The 24,770-nt window shown below is 44.7% G+C and overlaps 1 protein-coding gene across 3 annotated transcripts in view; it reads left to right on the plus strand.

Annotated features, from left to right (window-relative positions):
• FLVCR2 (FLVCR choline and putative heme transporter 2) overlaps positions 1 to 24,770 on the plus strand; it is a 76,389-nt gene that overhangs the window by 40,860 nt on the left and 10,759 nt on the right. For all 3 annotated transcript variants that reach the window (XM_003824190.7, XM_055097305.2, XM_024925357.4), the window contains exons 2-5: positions 8,116 to 8,257; positions 11,954 to 12,094; positions 20,971 to 21,038; positions 22,265 to 22,368. In XM_003824190.7, the coding sequence (XP_003824238.2) occupies positions 8,116 to 8,257; positions 11,954 to 12,094; positions 20,971 to 21,038; positions 22,265 to 22,368 (455 nt within the window). The remainder of the gene's footprint in view (positions 1 to 8,115; positions 8,258 to 11,953; positions 12,095 to 20,970; positions 21,039 to 22,264; positions 22,369 to 24,770) is intronic.

The following is a 24,770-nucleotide window of genomic DNA, read 5'->3' on the forward strand; positions in this document are numbered from 1 at the left end:
CTCAGCTGCCCTACTCTGTGAACTTAACTTCAGATTAATCTTTAGGCCATAAAATCATTGGTAGTATGCATAGAGGTATGTAGATATACACATTTACCTAATAACTGTATCATGTAAAACATCCTTTGGCAAGGACAGCATCATACTGAATGCTTTAAAATTGCTCATTTGGGTTGATGGGCTTACAGTAATCCAATGTGTGGAAGTCTAGATTGAACCTCAATGTATCTTTTATGAGGCTCTTATTTTAAAAGGATCCTCAACCATGCTTTTTAAAGTATCAAACTTTCTCTGAGAACCTTGTCTAGACTTAAATTTCCAACCACATCTTTCCACAGTTCTGGGCTCACATGACAAATGTGCAGTGGCAATGGTGCTTTCCTGACATGCCAGTTAACTGCAGCTCATTCTTTCAACAACCATGTATTGAGTAAGCACCAGACTAGCAAGTATCAGAAAAATGACTGACAACCCAAAGATTAGAGGAAGTTAGAGCAAGGCAATCACGCCTAGTGAGGATCGTCAAGGAAAGCTCTGTGAGAGAATTCACATGGTGATGGGCTCTGAAAGATTAAAAAGGGGATAACTTGGGATAAAGGTATAGACGAGATGATGGGAAAGTTGGAATCATGACTTGTTCAATCTGGCTGGAATATAGGGGATTTATAGGGATACAGAAGAGAAGGGTCTGGAAAGGAAGGTTGAAACTAGCAAAGACGGCTGTATTAGTCTGTTTTCACGCTGTGATAAAGAACTGCTTGAGACTGGGTAATTTATAAAGAAAAGAGGTTTAATTGACTCACTGTTCCAAATGGCTAGGGAGGCCTCAGGAAACTTACAATCATGGTGGAAGGGGAAACAGGCACATCTTACATGGTGGTAGGCAAGAGAGCGAGAGAGAGAGCGTCTGAAGGAGGAACTGTCAAACATTTTTCTAACCATCAAGTCTTGTGAGAACTCACTACCATGAGAATACCATGGGAGAAACTGCCCCCATGATCCAGTCACCTCCCACCAGGCCCCTTCCTTGGCACGTGGGGATTACAATTCGAGATGAGATTTGAGTGGGGACACAGAGCCAAACCAAATCAATGGCTAAGAACAGTAGCTGAGGGGTTTGGACCTGCTTTCTTCCTCTGAGAGGGCTGACACCTTGAAGGTCTTTGAGCAGGGACGGTGGGTTCAATGCAACGCCAAGGACCATGAATGTGAGTACATGATGCAGGTCGGGCAGAGGAGAGATCACAGTTGCCTGGGAGAAAGGCAGAAAGGGCCGAAGTGGGACAGGGCAGATTCAAAGAGGACTTTGCAGTAGGGTTTGGGAGGATCTGAGACGAAGTGCATATAAGAGGGCAGAGTCAAAGATGACTAAGATAATTGAGGAAGGACACGCAGATGGAGCCAGAGAAGGAAGTGAAGCAGAACCAGGGTAGGATGATGGTTTGTATGAGTTCCCCAGATAAACCAAGTGCATCTTGGGAGTCCCAGTGGCCTCTGCTGCCTGTCACCTCTGCTGTGTGAGAGTGTGTGGGAAAAGGCCAACCCTGCAGACAGGGAGTGAGCCTCAGCCCGATGAGCTAGATGGTATTTTCTTCCTCTTGTGGATTAGGAAACACACAGAGAGGTCAATTAACTTGCCAAGCTCTAGTAACTGGTAGGGCCGAGATTTGAATTGAGATCTTTCTGATCCCTGACCCTGAGCCCTTAAGCACTATATTAGTATGATGATGTCTCTGAGGAATGTTGAAGCAGAAAGGAGAAGAAGTGGGAGATTCATTTAAAAAAGCATAAGGCTGGCTGGGCGTCATGGCTCACGCCTATAATCTCAGCATTTTGGTAGGCCGAGGCGGGAGGATCACAAGGTCAGGAGATTGAGACCATCCTGGCTAACACATGAAACCCTGTCTCTACTAAAAATACAAAAAAAAAAAAAAAAAAAAAATTAGCCAGGTGTGGTGGCGGGAACCTGTAATCCCAGCTACTCAGGAAGCTGAGGCAGGAGAATGGCATGAACCCGGGAGATGGAGCTTGCAGTGAGCCGAGATCGCGCCACTGCACTCCAGCCTGGGCGACAGAGTGAGACTCCATCTCAAAAAAAAAAAAAAAAAATTGCATAAGGCCAGTTATGGTGGCTCATACCTGTAATCTCAATATTTTGGGAAGCTGAGATGGGAAGACCACTTGAGACCAGCCTAGGCAACATAGTGAGAGACCCCAATTCCACAAAAAATTAAAAAGTCAGCCAGGCATGGTGTCATGATCCTGTAGTTCCAGCTACTTGGGAGGCTGAGGCGGGAGAATTGCTTGAACCCAGGAGGCGGAGGTTGCAGTGAGCCACGATTGCGCCACTGCACTCCAGCCTGGCAACAGAGTGAGACTCCGTCTCAAAAAAAAATTTTTTTTTTAATTTAAAAAATAAAAATAGCATAGCATGGGCATGAGGCAAGCCCCAGATTAGGGCATAAAGGGACCAAATTTGATGGAAGCCTTCAGCCTCAGGGACTCTGGTGCAAAGAAAGCTGCTGGCTCAATAAAGGGATACATACATTATATATATATTTTTAATTGATACATGGCATTTTACATGTTTATGGAGTATGGAATTTTTTGACTCAGCACTAGGAGAAGATAGCTCCTGAGAGCTCTGAAATCTAAGGGAACATGTCCAGCCATACCCAGTGATTATGCCCAGGGGAGAGGAATGAGCCAATTGGTTTGAGCAAATTGGAGCCCAGCCCTAGGGGTGAGGGTGGGCTTGCCTTTGTCTGAATAGCACAGCACATTGGGAGAGGAATGAGTTTCAGTAGGCGAGAACCTGTTTGTGGAGGTTGTTGTCTCCTAACAAGAGCAGGATCCACCTTGCCAGTGGCTTGGGTCAAGAGGATAAGGTGCCTGGGACCCAGCAAAAGGCTCAGATGGGGACTATTGGTTCTTTTCCTGTTCCATTTGGACTGAAGCCCTGACCACTGTGTGGACACAGAGCTCCTTGCCTTGCCTTTTGGGGAAGCTCTTGGATCCTCCATGGATGGCCTGGCCATTTTCTGGCCCCATGACTAGGTAGGATTTAGGAGGGCATCTGTATGCTAGGGTTCTGATTCAATTGTGACTTAGGGCTTTGTGAATGGTGGGTGGGGACAGTGGATGGTGGAAGAGGATGGGAAACAGTGGTTCCGTGGATCTCAGAGCTGGCATAGCATGTGTGTTGTGTTGTGTAATGGGTTGGGTATGGAAATCTTACCCCAGATGCAGCCTGATGATTTTCTGGTTTTATTCTTGCTCTGCCAAATGCATGAGCTAGAATCACAAGTGAGACATCATTCAAAGTATGGCTTCTCCCTGTCACCTAGGGCCCTCAGACTACATAGACATGTTTTTAACTGTGACATTTGCTCTGGAAACGCTCCTGATTACTGACATTACAGTAGCATTTAGAGGTCACCTTTGAGTTTGCAGAAAGGGTGGAAAATAAAATAGAAAATGAAAATTAAATATCCCAGGCTGCCTCTCCATCCCTTCATTCATCACATTTTTTATTAAACACCCTCTATTGGGATGAAGTAAACTATAGTTGTAAAGCTTACCTAACTTTGAAACACTGTATGTTGAAAACTCCAGCTTTTCTACCTATAGCTGTGTGACCTTGAGCAAGTCAGTTAGCCTTCCTGCATCTCAGCTTCATCATCTGTAAAATTGGGACGATGTTAGACCCCTCTTTTTGGGGTTGTTGTGAGGCTTGAGATACTCTGCATATAGCTCATACATTTTACTATGATGAGTATTATCATGTGCCAGCCTCCAGAGATCAGTGTGAGCCCTGCCCTCATGGAGCTTATAATCTGTTTGGGAAGACAGATGTTAATTAAATGATCATACAAATATAAAATTACCTATGCAGGAACCCGAACTCATGTAAGGGATTAGAGCAACCTTCCTGAGGAAGCAGGATTTGCACTCAGACCTGAAGGATATCTGCATTGACTAGCTGAAACAGGGCAGGGGGAGATTCTAGTCCAGGTAAAGGAGCTGGTGCAAACTCCCCATGGTCACTTGAAAGACAGAAAGGAGCTCAGTGTAGCAAAGTCCTGAGGAACAAGCTGGTGACAAGGGTCAGACCATTAGACAGAGCCCATGTGCAGAACCTTGTGGGCTGTGCTTAGGATTTTTACCTCTAATTTAAAGCAAGGAGAAGTCACTGCAGGGTGTTAAGCAGGACGTTTTCCAAAGATGGCTGGCTATCATGGAAAATAGCTAGGAGCAGAGCTGCATGGAAGCTATTAGGAGGCATGAGCCATACTTTTTCAGAGGCCAGTGTCTCCCCAACTCCCTTGATGAAGATAGGGATGCCTGCATATGAAAATACAGGTACCTAGGACCCACCTCAGACCTGAGGGATAAAAACGGGGTTGGTACTGGTGACATTTGTTATGGGACTAGTTTGGGAAATACTGCTATGGGATGGGTAAAAATGAAGAGAGCCTAATTTTGAAAAGTATGTTCCAGAAGAGCTAAGACTATGACTTGGTTTGACCATGAATTTTGTATTTTGCCCATGACTTTGTGTTTTGTTGAGAATGATAAAACTAGAACAAGTGCAGGGATGTAAGTCAACTCAAAACCAGTTAGCAGTGACATTCATTCATTTGCCTTCCCAAGGTGGGTCTCCAGGAAAGATGCCAAATGCTCCAGGTGCCGCGTTCTCCCACATTTTAAATTAATGTTTCACTGATTCAGGCCCCAGGTCTCTGATTTGTACTCCAGAGGTTTCCTATCAAATGAATGACAACCCAAATGGGTGAAAATGTAGACTTCCGTGTTGACTAGTATCACACCAACATTTCATGGAAGGCAGCAAAGTGAGCCTGGGTTCTGACATCAGACAGAACTGGCTTAGGAGCCCAGCTCCTCTGCTAGCTGTCTGTGTGACCCTGGGCAGGGTGCTGAGCAGCAGGTTTTTTTTTTTTTTTTGCCCTCTCTCTTTTTTGTTGTTACAAAGTTATTGGCGATAGGCTGGGTGCAGTGGCTCACGCCTGTAATCCCAGCGCTTTGGGAGGCCGAGGCAGGCAGATCACTTGAGGTCAGGAGTTTGAGACCAACCTGGCCAACATGGGGAAACCCTGTCTCTACTAAAAATTCAAAAATTAGCCAGGCATGTTGGTGGGCACCTGTAATCCCAGCTACTTGGGAGGCTGAGGTAGGAGAATCACTTGAACCTGGGAGGCGGCAGAGGTTGCAGTGAACTGAGATCATGCCACTGCACTCCGTCCTGGTGACAGAGTGAGACCCCGTCTCAGAAAATAATAATAATTAATGAAAAATAAATAAAGTTATTGGGGTTAAATTAAAAGATAAAGTGTATTACATATTCAGCGCATAGTAGATGCTCAAGATACACTAGGGTATCCTACCCTCTCCTTACTTTCCCATACACATTTTTTTTTCTTACCACTGTGAGTACAATGTAGAAAGAACCTGGACCTTAATAGAGAGATGTGTCATTCCTAGCTTTGTGTAGACAGGATTTTCCACCAATGTTCATCTGCTCATCCATCCACCCATCCATCATGACTATGGAACAGACCTATATACTAGGAACTAGAAATAGACTCTCCCTAAACACTGCTCTTAAGAAGCAGGAAAAAAATATGTATTGAAAAAACAAAAGAGGAAGCAGCTTACAGTCTAATCCTGATGTTTTGGTTTTCCACACTGGGCCTAAATGTACCTCCATAGCCAATTTCCTCCTTGAGAAAGGTTACCATGAGACAGTGTTGCTGCCTAGCTGGGGTTACTGTAGGCCACTGCTAAGGCCCACCCATCCACCCTGCTGCCTGGAGAAGGCTTAAAAGCCGGAGTTGGGGTGGAACAGCACTCACTCAAGCTTAGTGTATAGATGGAATGAACAGAGTCCAGCTGCCCCAGAGGAGGAGGGCATACAGTGTAGCACCAGCTGGGAGGATTTCTTTATTGGGGCAGAAGATTAACTGGGAATTAAGATATCCTGTGTTGGGACCTCAGAGCTTTAATTTTCCTTTGGAAATGAAAGAGCCTCAAATGATGTCTGTATCTTTCCTCACTCTTGCAAATGGGACCCTGGGAGATTCTACTTAACTTCCAGACCTCCAACTCCAAAGTGCTTAGAAGGCCATATATGAGCTGGAGTGGGCCCAGCTTCCCAGCTATGAAGAAGGTTGCATTTGCCCCTCTGCTTGTGGCTGGTTTCTGCCTTCAATTAAAGTCTTGAAGATGAGCAGTAGGAAGCCTGACTCTGACAAACCAGTATGACCAAGGGTCAGCTAAAGCTCCAAGGACACAAAAGAGGCCTCTGTTCTGCAGAAGCCTGCCTGCCTGGGCCTTTCTCCAGGCTCTTAGCCTGGGATGCACTGGCCAGAGAAGCCAGGAGATCTGCTTTCTCACCTCCACTCTGCTAGAACTCTGGGTGACCCTCAACAAGTCACAGAGCTCAATTAACCTCACTTGGCCTTTGTTTTCTCCTGTAATTATTGGGTTTGTAATTATAATAAAGGATTACAGATGAACTTTCAAACTGTAATATTCTATCATTTTAACCCACAAATATGGCCAGTTGTGTTATCTGTTGTATTTTTGTTTTAACATTTTTCCTGCTAACAGATTATTAAGCTCCTTGAAGGCAGAAACTCTGTCTTATACCTCTTGGTACTTTCTAAAATATCTAGCAGAGTACGTTTTAAAGATGCATTTGGTTAATTGATTACATATTGGTATAAAGAACTCTACACAGAAACTATGAGTGACCACTTTTGTGAATATTCCAGAACTGAGAACCACTAGTAAACATCTGGAATGGCTGTAATTGACAGATGGAAAAACGAATCACGGGGGTCAGCAGATTGGCAGTTGATGGATGATGTGAAAGTGAGGAGCGAAAGCAAATTGTTTCTTTTCCTGTAGCTCTTTCAAGTACAACAAAGGAAAAATGAGACCTTACGACAAAGGAATTACTCATCTTCTTCTCTCTTGGAATCTGAAGCTTGCCTGAGTTCACAAGCTATTTTCCCATTTCCGCCTCAATATTATGTGCAGCAGAAGGGCTTTTGGGAATTGTATCACAGCCAGTCAGTACTGAAGCCAAGCCTTTCTGACCTCGGAAACACCCAAGTCATGTTATCTGTCGGTCACTGGAGTTTGGACTCCAACCCAGATAAGAAATGGTTTAGTACTTTGGGAGGCCAAGGCGGGTGGATCACGAGGTCAAGAGATGGAGACCATCCTGGCCGACATGGTGAAACCCGTCTCTACTAAAAATACAAAAATTAGCCAGGCGTGGCGCACGCCTGTAGTTCCAGTTGCTCAGGAGGCTGAGACAGGAGAATTGCTTGAACCCAGGAGGCGGAGGTTGCAGTGAGCCGAGATTGCGCCACTGCACTCCAGCCAGGCGACACAACGAGACTCCATTTAAAAAAAAAAAAGAAAGAAAAAGAAAAAAAAAGAAATGGTTTAATTTGTTGGGGGTGTGTGTGTGTTTATAGCCATTTTTTACGTGCCTATCTCCTATGTGTATAAATTTATGCAGTTATGTGTGACTTCACACTACAGATGCTTTAGAAGTTACTACGTTATTCACACAATAAACTGAAGCTTCCATGCTTGTAAATGTGGTAACAGCTTTAGCCTTCCAACTCTTACCGAATGCAAGTTCTTGGGCTCGCAGGGTATAGCATTTCTCCCCAGCTGGGCTCTCAGCTCTGGGTTAACAGATTCAGTGAAACTAAAAATTCGAGTAGCACAAGAAAATAATAATCAATGTTATTTTAGTCTACTCCAGATATGGGAGTAGAGGAACCATTATTCATCAATTTGCAGCTAGAGAAGAGCCAGCCCGCATTGAGACCATCAGCTACATGTTCTTATAATAGGCATTGATAGTGAGGGTGGTCAGAAGGATGTATGAGCCAAAATGTCAGTCAGAAGAAAGATTTCTCTGGTGTTTTGAGGTGAGAAATAATCCCTGCATGGGTGTTAGGAAGGATTGGAAGTTGGAAATTAGATTTCTTATTAGGAATCTCTTTACATTTGTGTTGTCACCTCTTGGCCATTGGTAACTGTGATTGGGTTGTCTGTCTCTGTCTTCTATAGCTTGGAATTGCGATTGGGTTCTTGGTCCCTCCTGTTTTGGTACCCAACATTGAAGACCGGGACGAGCTTGCCTACCACATCAGCATCATGTTCTATATAATAGGAGGTGTGGCCACTCTCCTCCTCATCCTTGTCATCATTGGTAAGGTCATTAGTAAACAGATGGGGTAGCAGGGGGCGAAGGGGCAGGGAGATTCTGCTGACTTTGATGGGACCCTTGTGAACATGCCCTGAAATACCATGGATATTTACAGAAACTGGAGTCTGGGCTTCTTATGGTCTTCAAATGTTTTAGCCTGGGCAGTCGTCCCCACACAGTGGTAGCTGGTCCTATGCACTTTGTTAGTGGCTAAGGAAAGGTTTAATTATCATTAACCAGTTCCCCAGTCCTACCTCATCGGAAGTAATGGGTAGACTGCTAGTCCCCTTGATGAAACCCACTGAGCACTTAGGCCATCACAGGCACTGTACTGAGCATGCCTGATTTCATTTAGTTGTCAACAGCCCTATCAGTGAGGCACCACTATCAGTCCTATTTAACAAAGAGAAAAATGAGATTTAAGGGAAGTTATATAAACTATTTGAGATTAGATAGCTCGTAAGTGGCAGAGATTGGATTCAAGTCTAAGCTTGTCTATGTCCCTATTCTAAATTTCTAAAAAAACAAAACTGAAATTGATCCATAAAACTAATAATTTCATAGATTAACCTGACAGTACTTGGGGATCATAGTTCTTTAATGCCTTTTAAAAAAATTATAAGAGTAACATATGCTTATTATAGAAAAATCTAGAAAATACAAAAAAGCATAGAGAAAGGAATGACCATTAACTTGTCATTGTACAAGTTAATCCCAACCACAAACCTCAGATATCTACTGTTAATGTTTTATTTATTTATTTATTTTTGGAGATGGAGTCTTGCTCTGTCACCCAGGCTGGAGTGCAGTGGCACAATCTCAGCTCACTGCAACCTCTGCCTCCTGGGTTCAAGTGATTCTCCTGCCTCAGTCTCTCGAGTAGCTGAGATTACAGGTGCCTGTCACCATGTCCGGCTAATTTTTGTATTTTTAGTAGAGACAGGGTTTCACTATGTTGGCCAGGCTGGTCTCGAGCTCCTGACCTCAAGTGATCTGCCCGCCTCAGCCTCCCAAAGTGCTGGGATTACAGGCATGAGCCACCACACCCGGCCGGCCACTACTGTTAATATTTTATATCCATGTACATTTAATGATTGAGGTATTTGGTAAGATAATTTTACATCCCTTTTTTTCAGCTGGGTGATATTATATGGGCTATGATAAATTTAGAACCAGCAAGACAGAGGTTTTTATTTTCAGTTAGTCACCTGTCTAAAGGTTAACCAGCTTTCTTCCTAATACTTGAAAGTGTCACCTCACATGTTAAAGGTTTCATTCCTGCCTACTGACCCCACCTCCAGAGTCAAGCAGTTCTATAATTGGGTACCTCATTCAACCGTTCTCATTGCATTGTTCCCCACCAAGAATCCAGGATGAGAAAGGCTGTCTAATGGATTTAAAAGCTGGCAAAATGTGTTAGACAGAGACCTTGGTGTTCCTGGTAAGGTGAGAAGCAAGGGAGCTGTGGATGAGAGCGGGGAAGAATGATACAGCCAGGGGCCTCTTAGCCAGACTTTGAGTTTCAAATTATATGTCCAGCTCCAAATTCTCAAGCAGATGAGGGCCTGGTCCTTTGCAGTTGAAAATCTGGAGGTAGGACATTTCTGTTTGGGCATTTTATTATCAAGCACAGATGGATAGTTGCTAATTGAGTAAAGACCTGAAAAATCTTATCTGAATTCTGGTTCGTGGTTGTGAAATCCTTAAGCCAACACCTGCTGTTGTAAAGATAAGCAAACTTTTTGCCTCACATTCTTTCCCCCGATTGAAGGGAAGGTGAAGAGGCAAGACAATGGATGAGAGGCTCCCAACTGTAATATCCAGGACTATTTCTAGAGAAGGAGGAAGCAGGACTCTGAAGTCTGCGCAAGGGCATTTTCTGGGTGGAGGGCCCCTTTGATCTGCCAGGAGAGTAAACTTCATTTCCACGGCTTCCTCTAAGTGGCGACAATCTACTGACCTTTCAGGAGCATTCTTTTGGGGTGTGGAGGAGGCCACAAGGTGCTTATTTGGAAATTTTTCTCTTTCTTTTGACACAGAGTCTCACTCTGTAGCCCAGGCTGGAGTACAGTGGCGCAACCTTGGTGCACTGCAACCTCCGCCTCCCGGGCTCAAGTGATTCTCCTGCCTCAGCCTCCCAAGTAGCTGGGACTACAGGTGCATGCCACCACGCCTGGCTAATTTTTGTATTTTTAGTAGACACAGTGTTTTACCATGTCTATTTTTAGTAGACACGATGTTTCACCATGTTGGCCAGGCTAGTCTTGAACTCCCGACCTCAAGTGATCCGCCTGCCTTGGCCTCCCAAAGTGCTGGGATTGCAGGCATGAGACACCACTCCTGACCACTTATTTGGGTTTAACAGGGGAATCACTTTAGCCAAACAACTAGTTAAACTGATCTGCCCTCTAGAAAATGGACTGGCGATCAGTATAGCTAATGGAGAAGCATGTGTTAATCTTCTTGTTTCTATCAAGAGGCAGAGGTCTGATTCAGACTTTGAGAAACGAGGAATGGACCCTACATTTTTTTTTTTTTCTGCAGAAAAAGACCCCTTTCACTTATTCAGGGAATATTTATCAGCTGCTGCATGCCATGCTCTGTGCTAAGCATGGGCAACATAGTCCATCCCTTGGGAGGAGCTGTGGCGCTAAGCCATTAACTGGGCTCACCAATCCCAAAACTTTAGCTTTTGCTGCTTTTCCATCATGTGTTGCTAGTGTGTTTTTTCAGTTCTCTGTGGTATGTTATTTGCTGGTTATTATGGGTTTCCTTGATCTTTGAACACTGCCTGGGAGGTCCAGTGATTTCAGCCTTCCAGAGGTGATTTAAAAAAAAATAATCAGGGCTGGGTGTGGTGGCTCATTCCTGCAATCCCAGCACTTTGGGAGGCAAAGGTGGGTGGATCACTTGAGGTCAGGAGTTCAAGACCAGCCTAGCCAAAATAGTGAAACCTCGTCTCTACTAAAAATACAAAAATTAGCCAGGATTGGTGGTGTATGCCTGTGGTCCCAGCTACTCAGGAGGCTGAGGCACAAGAATCACTTGAACCCGGGAGGCGGAGGCTGCAGTGAGCGAAGATCACACCACTGTGCTCCAGCCTGGGCGACAGAGCGAGACTTCGTCTCAAAAAAAACAAAAAAGAAAAAGAAAAGCAAAAGTAATCAGTCCAGGTGCGGTGGCTCACGCCTGTAATCCCAGCACCATGGGGGGCTGAGGCATGCAAATCGCTTGAGCTCAGAAGTTTGAGACCAGCCTGGGCAACATGGCGAAACCCCATCTCTATGAAAAATACAAAAAATTAGCCAGGTGTGGTGGCATACGCCTGTAGTGCCAGCTACTCAGGAGGCTGAGATGGGAGAATTGCTTGAGCCCAGGAGGTGGAGGTTGCAGTAAGCTGAGATGGCGCCAGCCTGGGTGACAGAGCGAGACTCTGTCTCAAAAAAAATAAAGAAAAAAATAAAGAAAATGGCATAAAAAATAAAAAAGTGAATGGTATCAAAGGACCATTCACTCAGCCTCAAACAATGAGAAGCAGTTTCAAGAGTGGGGCTATTAAGGGTTTAATTAAAGAATTACTATTTCCTTTGGGAGTCTTAGCTCCTCTCAGATGATGGAGCAGCTTTCATTCATGTGGAACCAGCTCTTCTGGGGTGGGACCTTGGGAATTTTCAGCCATCTCTGTTTTTTTCCTTTCAGTGTTCAAGGAGAAACCTAAATATTCCCCCAGCAGGGCCCAATCCCTGAGCTATGCCTTGACCTCTCCTGATGCCTCATACTTAGCTTCCATCGCCCGGCTCTTCAAAAATCTCAACTTTGTGCTGCTTGTCATCACCTATGGTAAGGTGTCAATGTGTCTAGGAATGCATTCGAGCTGGAAATGTTAGATGAGAGGCCTGATGTGTCTTCATATATTACTCTTTCTAAATCCCAAATGTGCATGTAAAGCTGTTGTCTAGGGTCAATCCAGAGGACCCAGCTATGCCCAAGGGCCTTTGCATGTGTTGTAAAGTCCACCTAGAAAATAATTTCTTCCCATGTCAGGTTATCTGACAAATGCCTGTTGGTCCTCCAAGTCTCATCTCAGTATCACTTTTGTAAAGCAGTAATAGGTAACTTTCCCTCTCTTACCATGCTATTCCTTGTACATCTTAACACCTGTCATTAAAAAAAAATTTTTTTTGCAGGTCTATTTCCCCATTAGACTGAACTCTCTGAGAGTGTGGATTTATGTTTTTCATCTTTATAGTTCCTCAGCAGTGTCGGGCCTCGAGTGACTATTCTAGTAGTTACTGAATTAGTTAATTAATTAATGCATGCATGCATATATGTGTCTTGCCACATGAGTCACTCCTCAACCAGTCCTCCCTCATCCTGTAATTGACTTCTATTTTATCTGAATGCACAACAACATCCCTCTTTCATTTCATATGCTTGGCTCTTGGAAAGATAAATTGGAATCTTTATGCTAACATGTTGGCTTTCTTTCCCAGCATGGTGTTTTCTGTATCTTATTTCAAACCTGTAATAAGATTGTTGGATTGAACAAGGGCAAAGACAGAGCCTCATGGCATTCCACTAAAGAGTGTCCTCCAGATGAATGCCAGTCTATTAGTTAGTACCCTTAGTTCAAGCTGCTACATATCTACCCACCTTTATTGCTATTCAGCCTACATTTGGTCATTTAATCCACCAGTTAAAGTTTGATTAAAACTAAGAGTTAGCAAATCTGTGACATGTACAGTAACCATATGAAACAAAGAAATGAAATTGGTTTGACATGACTTATTCTTAGTGAAACCCCAGCTGGCCATGGCTTCATGTTGCCTATAGACTCAAAAGCTATTGTTTTATAACAACAATAGTGCTTACTATGTGTCAGATGCTTTTCATATCTGATTTTATTTAACTTCCAGTACACCTATGTGATGTTGGTACTAAAATTATCCTTATTTAACAGATGAGGAAACTAAACTCAAAGTGGCCAAATAACTAGCCCAAGGTCACACAACTTTCAAGTGGCAGAGCCAGAGTTCAAATACAAGTTTGTCTAACTCCAAAGTCTCATTCTTTTTCTTTTTTTCTTTTTTTTAAGACAGAGTTTGACTCTTTTTGCCCACACTGGAGTGCAGTGGTGCGATCTGGGCTTACTGCAGCCTCTGCCTCCCCGGCTCAAGCAATTCTTCTGCCTCAGCCTCCCGAGTAGCTGGGATTACAGGCACATGCCACCATGCCCGGCTAATTTTTGTATTTTTAGTAGAGCCAGGGTTTGTCATGTTGGCCAGGCTGGTCTCAAACTCCTGGCCTCAGGTGATCTGCTCACCTTGGCCTCCCAAAGTGCTGGGATTACAGGTGTGAGCCACTGCGCCCAGCCAAAATCTGCATTCTTAATGCCTGTTCTGTAATTGCTGATGTTCCTTCCTAGAATTGTGCCAGAGTTTCATTTTAGGCTCAACAATACATTTTATCTCAACTAAATGTTTATCTGCTGAAACACTAGATAAGAGGTGGCTTCATCCTGGTAGAGGGGCAATCCTGTTTTTCAGGCATACATAGAAATTAGGTGACCTTTCATCTGGAATAGCTGTAGGTTTGTCTTCAAGATCTTGGTCCTCCGTTCCTCATTTCCTCCAGTTTCTCAATTCTCTGAGTATGTCTCCCCATTCATCCGCAAAGTAAAGACAAAGTTTCCAATGCTTAGAGAAGTCCAACTAAGGAAGTTACAAGTTCCCCATCACCGGAAGGTATTCAAGCATAGATGGGACTAACCACTTGATGGGAATGTTGTAGGGGATCTCAGGCTAAAGATGGATAGTGAAACCAGATGGCCTTTGGGGGCCCTTTAGACTCAGGATTCCATGACTCTAAGAGCTTTTACTTTCGCTAGAGTTGGACATCATGAGTGCATTGACCTCTGACAACCATAAATCTTGCTGCATCTAACAAGAGGATATTTGAGGCCTACCTGGGATTCTAGGGCAGATGAGTGCTTCATAAATATTTTCTATGGCTGAAAACGGTGACAGTGGTAATAACTGGGCAATGGTCCCGTTCCAAAGGCTGTGGTCCTCAGTGCTGGAGGTTGTTGGTGTTAGGGCCAGGTCACTGACTCATGAGAACAAGAAACAGAGACAAAATGTACCAGAAACATTGTTGCTCCTGGTCATCGAGGGGTCAAGCCTAGGCCATGCTGTGGGGAGCAAAGCTACTCCTCCTCCTTCCTCTCACATGCCTGGTTGCTTACATGGTCTTTAATCTGACAAAGTAGTTTTAATCCTGTACTTCTGGACACTTTTCCTTATCTATTTGATTAAATGATAACCTAGGAAATAAATAGGAAAGCACTTCTTGAATGGTGGAGTAAGGACCTTAGAAAATCCGCTCCTCTATAGAAACAAGAACAATGGCAAAAAATATCCAAATGAATTTTTTCAGAACTTTTAACAAATGGCTTGCAACAATCCAAGCAGCATTTATTCAAGAGAAATGGCTAAATATCAGTAACAACAGTGGGCCTTGTGTTTTCACTTGCCCTATTCCAATCCCTTTCTCCCTACTATAGCCTTGCAGCCATGGGGCTGTGACATCCAGCAGCCTCGCAGCCGTGGAGCTGTGAAAACCAACTGTCTCATAGCCATTGGAGGGAGCAAAGTCGATTTGGAGCTCCACCCCTGAGAATTACTATTTGACCTACCTAGCAGGTCCCCGGAAAAGCCCTATTCATAGGACATGTTGCTATTTAACCTGACTTGGAGTTTGCTAATGAGAAAAGCCCTATTGCCAGGGCATTTGTTGAAAACAGTCAATGGCACTGCTTAACATTGTAGCTGCCTGCAGTGGGGATAACAGTTGGGGTGAACAAGAGGCTGCCTGAAAATGCTGAAAGGAAACTCTGGAGAATGTGATGTCTATATGGGGTTCTTTGCCAAAAAGAAAATGATTCTTAGACTTAATCACAGATTTGAAAAAATTTTTGACGGAGGAATCATGTTAATTGCTTTACATGCATTATCTCATTTAATTTTCAAAACAAACCCATGACATAGCCCTTTGTTTCATTTTATACATGAGGAAACTGAGGCTCTAGAGTTTTAGCTTCTTGCCTATAGGGCAAGAACTATAGGCACTTACTCCAACTTTTAATCTTTGCTTTCTTTTCCTACTGTGTTTGTTCCAAATTAAAACAAACAAAAACAAAAACAATTTTTTTTTTTTTAAAACAGAGTCTTACTCTGTTGCCCAAGCTGGAGTGCAGTGGCATGATCTCGGCTCACTGCAACCTCCACCTTCCAGGTTTGAGCAATTCTCTTGACTCAGCCTCCCGAGTAGCTGGGATTACAGATACCCTCCACCACACCCAGGGAATTTTTGTGTTTTTAGTAGATACAGGGTTTCACCGTGTTGACCAGGCTGGTCTCGAACTCCTGACCTCAGGTGATCTGCCCGCCTTGGCCTCCCAACAAAAACAATTTTCTAAAATGCCCTCTATCAATTCAACTAGATGCTTTGAAATCCTCCAGAATTACCCCAGTCCTCCTAATCCCCTTGCAGTTTCAGATTGGACTTTGAAGAACAAAATGGTTCATACTTTTTACATTGTACACATAGTGTTCATATTTAGCTCTGAATTATATGCATTTAAAGAGCATGTGGCTAGGAATTAAGCAGGCAACAGCATTTCACAGGCACATGTACTGGACATGGGTGGACATGTCTTGGGTTAAGAGCCTTGAGTGCTGGACTCGTAAGTTCAGAGTTGGCTCATAAGAAATGGGAGGTCTGAGTTTTGGTGTCAGCTCTGCCAGATACTGAGTGTACCACCTTCATCCATCTGTGCTGCCCATCCTTCATCTCTTTAATACTCTCCACCCCCACTAGAAAACAGTAATGATACTTATTTCCCATTGGAGTGTTCTGAATGGAAGTGAAAGCTTTTAATGCAGTTGAGAATAAAGACATGGCATGCCTCCAGACTGCCAGTGTGCCATTGCCAGACTGCAATGCTATTGCATTGGTAAACTTACTGGTTTCCAGCGTTGCTTCTTTGGTCCAAACCAGATTTCACTAAGAGGAGGAGTAACTGTCCTGCAGCTGGTGGTATTGTATTTGTAGTGGCTTTTCAAGTGGTTCTCCCAGCTGATGAGTCAACTGCCCAGAACTGAGGTGCAGTGATAATTGAAGGCCTTGGAGGAAATCGAGGGTCCAAGTGTTGCTGGCTTTTCCCTAGACTTCTGGCTACACTCTTAGAGGTAGGGTTGAGAGATAAAATAAAGACCATCCAGTTAATTTGAATTTCAGATAAACAACAAATACTTTTAATATAAATATGTCTTATGCAATATTTGTGGCATATTTATACTAAGAACTATTATTTATTATAAATGTATTTATTTGCTATTTTTTTTCGAAATCTGGCAATTCAGTTTAGAGGGGGAGAGGTGCAGGGGTGGAGCTCGTGCTTGATGTTGCGGAAATATCATATCAGTAAGAAACTGCCAGTAAAACACCCTTCCTCTCTCCTTTAACTTTGGCAATGTGGGAAGACTCAGGGAACCAGAAATTCCACCTGTCTGCCAGTGTCTTTGGTGTGTTTCACAGTAGGGTAGGGTGGGATGGAGAAAGGAACCTTCCTCTGGCTACCTTCTCTTTGTGTCTTTGGTGTGTTTCACAGTAGGGTAGGGTGGGATGGAGAAAGGAACCTTCCTCTGGCTACCTTCTCTTTGTGTCTCTGGGTCTTGCATTCACATGGCCTCCTCTAACGTCTTATTATCAATGGCATAACAACTGCCCTGTTGAAAAGAATTGTTGAAAAGGCTTCTCTTCTAGAAAATGGCATACTCAAAGGGCGTACTTTTCCCATAGTTATGCCCCAGACTTGCTGCCAGCAAGATTATTCATGCTTCTGAATAAACTTCCAGTGCCTCTGGCATCTGAACTCAGAGCCTCAACTTGTGTATCCCAAGGTTCACCTTCCCTTGGGGCTCTCAGCACTTTATCATTGCTCCACCTACATGGACCTAGGGAGGGGGCTTCATGCCCCCTCTAAAATCCTGGCTGAGGAGTGGGCATAAAATCCTCCGGATTCCTGGGAGCTTTGCCGAGGTCAAGCTGGCCCTTTAAAACAAGGACTAAAGGGAAACGCAGAATAACCAAAACCCAAAGATATGATCTGGGGTCAGTGTTTCCCAGACTTCCCTGAGGATAGGACCCCCTGGGGTGCTTGATTGAATGTGTGCATAGATTTCTGGAAATTCAGATTCAGAAAGTTTGGGTTGGGGCCTAGGAATCTGCTTTCTACCAGCATCCCAGATAATTCTGACTTGCAGCAGAGTTGAGAACCTCTGAGGTAGCTGTGTGATGGGTCTTGAAGCCCCTTCCCATCCCAGCTGCCTCCGTGTTAACCCCACCACCTGGGAGCCTGGGTCTGGTCCCTGATCTTTTGTATCTTGAAGGCCATGTATTCTCAAATTCCAGACATTTTAACAAGTACATTGGGGTTTTATTGTTGTAGTTGCTAAAGATGCAGATTCCTGGGCCCCATTCCAAGAGATTCTGATTCAGTAGGTCTGTGGTAGGGCCTCAGAATCTGCAGTTTTAAACTTTAAGGAATTCTAATGTCAGTAGTCACCGGAACACAGTTTGAATAAAATTGTTATTGGCTGGGCTTGATGGCTCACACCTGTAATCCCAGCACTTTGGGTGGCCAAAGTGGGAGGATCGTTTGAGGTCAGGAATTCAAGACCAGCCTGGTAAACATAGTGAGACCCCAAAGAAATTTTTTACAAAGAAAAAAATTGTTTTTGACAAAGGAGAGAAAGAGACTCAGAATGATGACAGAGTCCTTTCTGCCTCTCTAAAGCCTGCCTCCTCAGTACGTGGCACTACTCCCAGGTGACTGATTCCAGGAATGACCAGGCCTTTCAGGGAAGATCACATTTTCTCTTCCCTGGCCCAGCAGGCTCACCTTGCTGAGGATGATCAGACCTGAATAGAATGCAGTCACCCGTACTCCTGTAAGGGGTACTCACACAGGAGGGAGCATGCATTTCATTCCTGCCCTTCTGTATGGGATGCCCAACCCCTTTGTTTGGGCAGTAGAGTGGACTTATGCTGGTTAACTGTGTCTGGCAAACTTTGACAATATGGTGAGGGACATCTAGACCAAAGATGGATTCAGAAAACATACATAAGCTCCTAAATCCTCTAAGGTGGGGCTGCAGAAACAGTGGAACAGATTGGCAGCCTTCCAGGATGAACCCCTGCTCTTCCTTCCCTCTCGCCGCCCTTTAGCCCCGCTTCAGTCTGCTGTCTGGCCTGGAGCAGGGATGGCTGTTGTTTAACCACACTGCTCTAGGGAGCCAGTGCTTCCACCTGGAGCACGATCAGAATCACCTGGGAGGCTTGTTCAAATGCAAATTGCCGGGGGCCTCACTCCCAGAGTTTCTGCTGCAGTAGGTCTGGGGTGGAACAGAGACCACACTTTGGAAACTTTTTCACTAAACCATTGAGCCCCAGAAAAACCACTCAGCTTCAGCAGTATGGGTCAACCTGTTCAGGACTCTGTTCCCCAGGTCTTTATCAGGACCAGTGAGCACTGGTGTATTTTTTTTGCTCCCAGTCCTTCTGGATAATTTCCTTTCTTTTTCTGTGGATTCTGCCATCCTTGGCTCATCCCAGTTAGCAAAGCAGCTGTTCCCCTGAAGCTAAGCCTGAGTTGGAACATTCCTTGCCCTTTGCAGTATCAGGCTAGGGCAGGCAAGAGGCTTAGAGAGGAGCGGGAGGAATGAATGGGAAGAGGGGAGGAGACTATTTTCTTTCTTCTCCTTCCCACACTCCACCTCACTTGGCTTTTCAGGAATGTCTCCTTACGGGACGGGACCTCTTCACTCAGAAATGGACTTTCTAAGTGGCTGAGTATGTACTATGAAGGGTAGATGGGAATGCTGCTTGAATGAGATGTTGCTGAGAGCCTCATGATCATTGCAACCATCAGCCTGTCAGTTGTAGTGACGTTTGGGGACATGTCTGGGTTGGTTGGCCCACTGTGGCTCACTGTGCTGCTCACTGTGTGCACCGTTGGCCCACTGTGCTGCTCAGGAGACTGCATTGAGCCCAACCTTGTAGCATCCCTGGGGTGAACTGCTGGGAGAGGCTGGGACATGAGGAAATTGTTCATGACCTGAGCTGGGAAAATCTGATTCAATAATCAGCTTCGTGAGGATGTAAAGCAGAGTGATTAAGATCAAGAAATCTGGAGCCACAGGGCCTGAGTTCAAATTCAGCTCCATCACTTAATACCTGTGTGATTGCAAAGCAAATTATTTCCCATTTTGCAAGATAATTTGACCTTCGCTTAACTTTGTATCTTTTACTCCCTGGGAACCTGATAAAGGGAGTATGTCAACTACCTTTAGGCAACATTGCTTATGATAAAAATGTCCTCTGGTGATACAAATGGACAGAGAGACCTATTCATTCTTGTGGGAAGCCGTTCTTTGTGCTTCTCTGAGTACAGTGACTCTTTTCACTGGCCTGTCACTTATGGGGCCCCTGGAAGCTACCCCTATGGAATTGTTACAAGTAATAGTGGTGCCTGTGAGCATTAAGCCAGGGTGGTTGCCATACCCACCTTCCCTTGCACCTTAGCCATCATCTGAAAGACAGTAGCTTCCGGAAGGCTATATGAACTGGGGTTCTATGGATTGGTTCTATTGAAGAGGAACTCCTGAGGCTGCCCTGTCCACAAGCTATGTGTCCTGACTTACACCCTTCCAAGTAAATCTAATATGGAGTGTGCCGGTGGTAGTCTTGTGAGCCTCAATGTTTAGTTAAAGTTAGAAAGACCCCTGGTGGGCATTATGGAGTGGCAGTACTTGTTATTTTAACTGTGTGTGCATCTTTATTATCTCTAAAATGGTGACGATAATACTACCTACTTTCTAGAGTTGTCATAAAGTGTCTAATCCATAGGTATGTGCAGCCGCCATTGTCATCATCATCATCACCATTGAAGGGAGGCCAGGAGGCCTTTTCTCCTTTGGGTCAGTTCCAGTCTCAGCTACTCACTTGCTGTATGGCTTTGGGCAAATGACCTTATTCGCTAAAGATACAGCCTTTCACAGCATATTCTAGGTGCTCCTTTGGTGAATGAATTGGTAAAGTAGGAGAGTCAACGAATGCTCTTTAGGATCTCTTCTAGTTTCATGTAATAGATTTTGTGTGACATTGAATCAGCAAAGAAAGTTGGAGGAGGAATGGAGAAAGAGGAGAGAAATCACCTGCAGAGGGATGGTGTCAGAGGTCAGAGGTCTGGAGCAGCCTCAAGAAGGGGCAGGGTCATCAGGAGGAGGAGGGTGTCCAGGACTTCTACTGACCACCCCTTAGATCTACCCAGCGCTTAAGAAGAATGTAGATGACTCTGCCCTGGGAGTAATACTCAACAGAATCTATTTTCCAGGGCAAGTTAAAGGGATCAGAGAGCAATAGTGTGTGGCTAAGGGAAGGTTAAATGGTTACTTTTGGTTGTTTTGAAGTATTTCTTTGAGAAAACTGCAGAGTAGCCTCAGACCTCCCTGGAGTTTTCTTCTCTGAGGATACTGCTCAGAGTGGCAGTGAGATGAGGATTTCTGCCCACCCCCCAAATGCTGGGGGAGAAGTTAGCAATGGCCCCAGAAGAAAGCTGACCCTAATGTTGTATTTCTCGCTCCCTTCTTCAGGTCTGAATGCTGGTGCTTTTTATGCCTTGTCCACTCTTCTGAATCGCATGGTGATCTGGCACTACCCGGTAAGGGAGTTCCCTAAGCATGTTGGGCCTCAAGATGATATAGTTTCTAAGTCTGTCTTGGCAGGACCTGGGATGACAGTTAAGTCTTCATTCCCCCCAGTTCTAGGTAGCGTGATATGGTGGTATGCTTATGGGATTTGGAGGGAGATGGCCCTAGATCTCAACCCTAGCTTTGGTGGTACTAAACTGTGTGATGGCTTGACAGTGTGACAAGCTAGTTAGTGTTTCTGAGCTCTCATTTTTTTTTTTCTGCAAAAGAAGCATAATTGCTTCTTGCAAGATTCTTTTTAGGATCAGAGAGTAAATAATGACACTTGTGTATGTATACATAATTATATGTGATACATGTATTTATTATACAGCATAGTGCCTGGCAACACTGTTGGCAAATATATATATAAAATATTTCTGAATTTAAATGTTTCCAGAACCCACGAGGGCTGGGCTGGATGCTGGGAATGGAATACTGAGTGGCCTGGAGTCAGGAATACGGAGATGCAACCCTCTTTTGAAAGGACTAGGCTCTCACACTTGCAGAAGGGGTAGGCTATATGGCTAAGTGTCCTAGTTTTGGAGTTCAAAGGCCTGAGTTCAGATCCTAGCTTTGAACTTAACATATGCCTTGTGACCTTGGGCTAGTAGGTTAATTTCATTGTGCCTGTTTCTTCATCTGCAAAATGGAGAAGACTGACTCCTAACCTTATGATGGGGAATGGCGAGGAGTAAATGAGATAATGATATAAAACCTTAGGCATGGTGCCTGGCTTATAGTAAGCACTCAAAAATATATAACGATTATCTTTCCATTCCTCTTGGCATTGATAGTTCAAAAAAACCTAAGAATGGAAATTTTAACATATATATTTTAAATTCCCCATCTGTGAAATGGAATTCATGACAGATAAGATAGAAGAGTTGCTGTGAGGTTTACGTTTTTTAAAAAATTTGCCTAAAAGTAGTTCTAAGAACAGATTTGGTTCATCCTTGTCACTCCAGCATCCAATATCATGCACACACAGTCAGGGTTATATTGTTGGGAGGAGTAGTTATTCTAGAATTTTCTCCTAGGCCATCTTCTTACAGGCCATCTTGTCCCAATATGTTCTGAATATTGACTCTGATGGAGCTTGAGTTACCTGCCTTTGTTCCTTCACCCCATGGTGACTGTGCTCTGTCCTGAGTCTTGTCCCATCGCCGGGTGATCTTTGGGGCTATGGTTTCCCCAGGGGGAAGAAGTGAATGCTGGAAGAATTGGCCTGACGATCGTCATTGCAGGAATGCTTGGGGCTGTGATCTCAGGAATCTGGCTGGATAGGTCCAAAACCTACAAGTAAGTGACTCATCCTCTTGGACTGAGAACTGGGGACCTGTTTTTTGAAATGACATATTCATAAGCAATGTGACTCCAAGTCATTGTTTGGAGATCCTAGTGGCCAAGCAGGTCATTCAAGTTTGACTTCTCTGAGCCTCACTTTCCTCATTTATCAAATGAGGGAAGCTATACCCTTCTTAACATCCCCACAGGATCTTAGGAAGATGGGAACTACTGGACTTGAAGGCCTAGCATAGTCCTCTTCCCCATCCCCACTCTCTAAGTAGCTTTGTGAAAGCAGCAGAGGAGGGAGAAATGAAAATGAATGGGGAAAAAAAATCTCAGCGGTGGAAAATTTGTGGAAACCCCAAAGAGTGGAGATGAGGAGGAGGTGATTTCACTCTCCTGTTCTCATGGCACCTTGTGGACCCCATGGGGTTGACCAAGGTACTCTGAGCTTTCTCCAGTTTGCAGTGTATATTATTGTGCAATTATTTATACCTTGTTGGTAAATATTATAACATACTTTGGACCTGAATGCCCAGTACATTTCTAAGAGCCTGGAGCTATTTTAAAAGGTTTTATCAGGCTGGGCGCAGTGACTCACATCTGTAATCCCAGCACTTTGGGAGGCCGAGGCAGGAGGATTGCTTGAGTCTAGGAGCTCAAAACCAGCCTGGGCAACATGGTGAAACCCCATCTCTACAAAAAATACAAAAATTAGCTAGGCATAGTGGCACACACCTGAAGTCCCAGCTACTTGGGAGGCTGAGGTAGAAGGATCGCTTGACCCAGGAGGTGGAGGTTGCTGTGAACTGGGTTCACGCCACTGCACTCCAGCCTGGCTCAAGAAAAAAAAGAAAAGAAAATGTTTTATCGGTGTGCACGTGGGTAAAAAAAAATTAAAAGGTTTTAGTGAATGCCAGGCCACTACCCGCCCCATGGATGCCAAATCAGCAGAAGAATCTGCATTTGTAGAAAGCAGCCTGGGTGCCTCTATTCAGCAGCTGGCCTTGGAGAAAATCCTCTGGCGAACAGCAGCCCAACATCCTTCCGTTGTGATTTTCCAGTGCTCCCCGTTCACTGGGTACTCAGTTAGCACTGGCTGGCGGGGCAGCTGCTGGGCTGTACTGTACCGGGGCAGAGCAGTGTCCCCGGCTGCTCTGTCAAGGCCTCCAAAGTTCCCAGTGTCTGCAGGCAACAGACAGTGGCAGACCTGTTCTCTGCCACACAAACCCGCTTCTGTGAGGCTCTGGTCAGACCAGGTCTCATTCTGGCTGCCCTAATCAAAGGCCAATTGAGACCATCCCTAGGGAGGTGGCGACGAGGAGCCTGGCTCGGCTTAATTACTGCTGGCGGGGCTTGGCTGCCATCTCATCGCTGCCATCTGTTAGTTGCTTGCTTCAGCCAGACACAAGAGCAGTGAGGACTGGCCATCCCCAAACCACTGAATAGCAGTGACCCTTTTTCCGGGGCTTGCTCTGCGGCAGGAGGAGGGAGGGATTGGAATGCTGGCTGGGCTGGGACATGGGCAGCCGGGTGATTCAGATGAATTAGAAAAGATAATGAGAGGACTGGGAAGAACACTTTCTCAGCCCTCTTCAGAACCTAGATGTCACCAGTTCCTAGCATCACGTGATGTCTAAATCCAGTGGTCAGCACAAGATATTTTTCTCCCTGTGCCACTACCCAGGCAGAGAAAAGGCAACTCCCAGTGGGATGAGAGCTCTGTGATCCCATCATTTCGGAGCCAGTCCTCGTCACTCTAAGGCTCCCAGATTTGTCTAGTTTTGTTTGGAGGTTGGAAATTGGGTGATGAGGTCTGTTTATCTCAGACTGGGACTACAAATAGTTTTTCTAAACTGGTCAGTGGTTTAGGATGAAGTTATGGTTAAAGCTTCATCCTGGTGAGCTTGTGGGATCATTGGGCAAGACTGGCGTCCATGACGTTGCTTTCAGCAGAGTTGGTAGGAAGAGTGTGAGGGAGGAGCGTGAAGGGAGGAGGAAGCTCCTCTACCCTTAGCAGCTGCTTTGAAGCACCAGGTGGGAGCAGCATCCTTTGGAGGCTCTGACCTTGAGCTTTTCCAAAGATGCAACCACATAGTGCGTCGTTATTCCCGCATGCAGTAGCAGAAGGGACACAGGTTTCAAATCCAGCTCTGAGTTCACATCTCAGCTCTGCATTTATTCAGCTGGTGACTTTGGACAAGTAACTTGAGTGGCCTGAGCTTCAGTTTCTTCATTGGTAAAATGAGAAATCATCAGATATTTCTTACAGGATTTTTGTAAAGGTTGAATTGAAATAATAAATGCATCTGAAGTGCTTCACAGAATCTGGCACTCAAGAGATGGAGGGTTTCGTTTGACACAACCATAGCGTGCCGGTTGGTGCCTCCACCATGATTCTGGCTTCAGGGGTG

The sequence above is a fragment of the Pan paniscus genome, chromosome 15 (assembly GCF_029289425.2).
Source record: "Pan paniscus chromosome 15, NHGRI_mPanPan1-v2.0_pri, whole genome shotgun sequence".
Taxonomy (NCBI): Eukaryota; Metazoa; Chordata; class Mammalia; order Primates; family Hominidae; genus Pan; species Pan paniscus.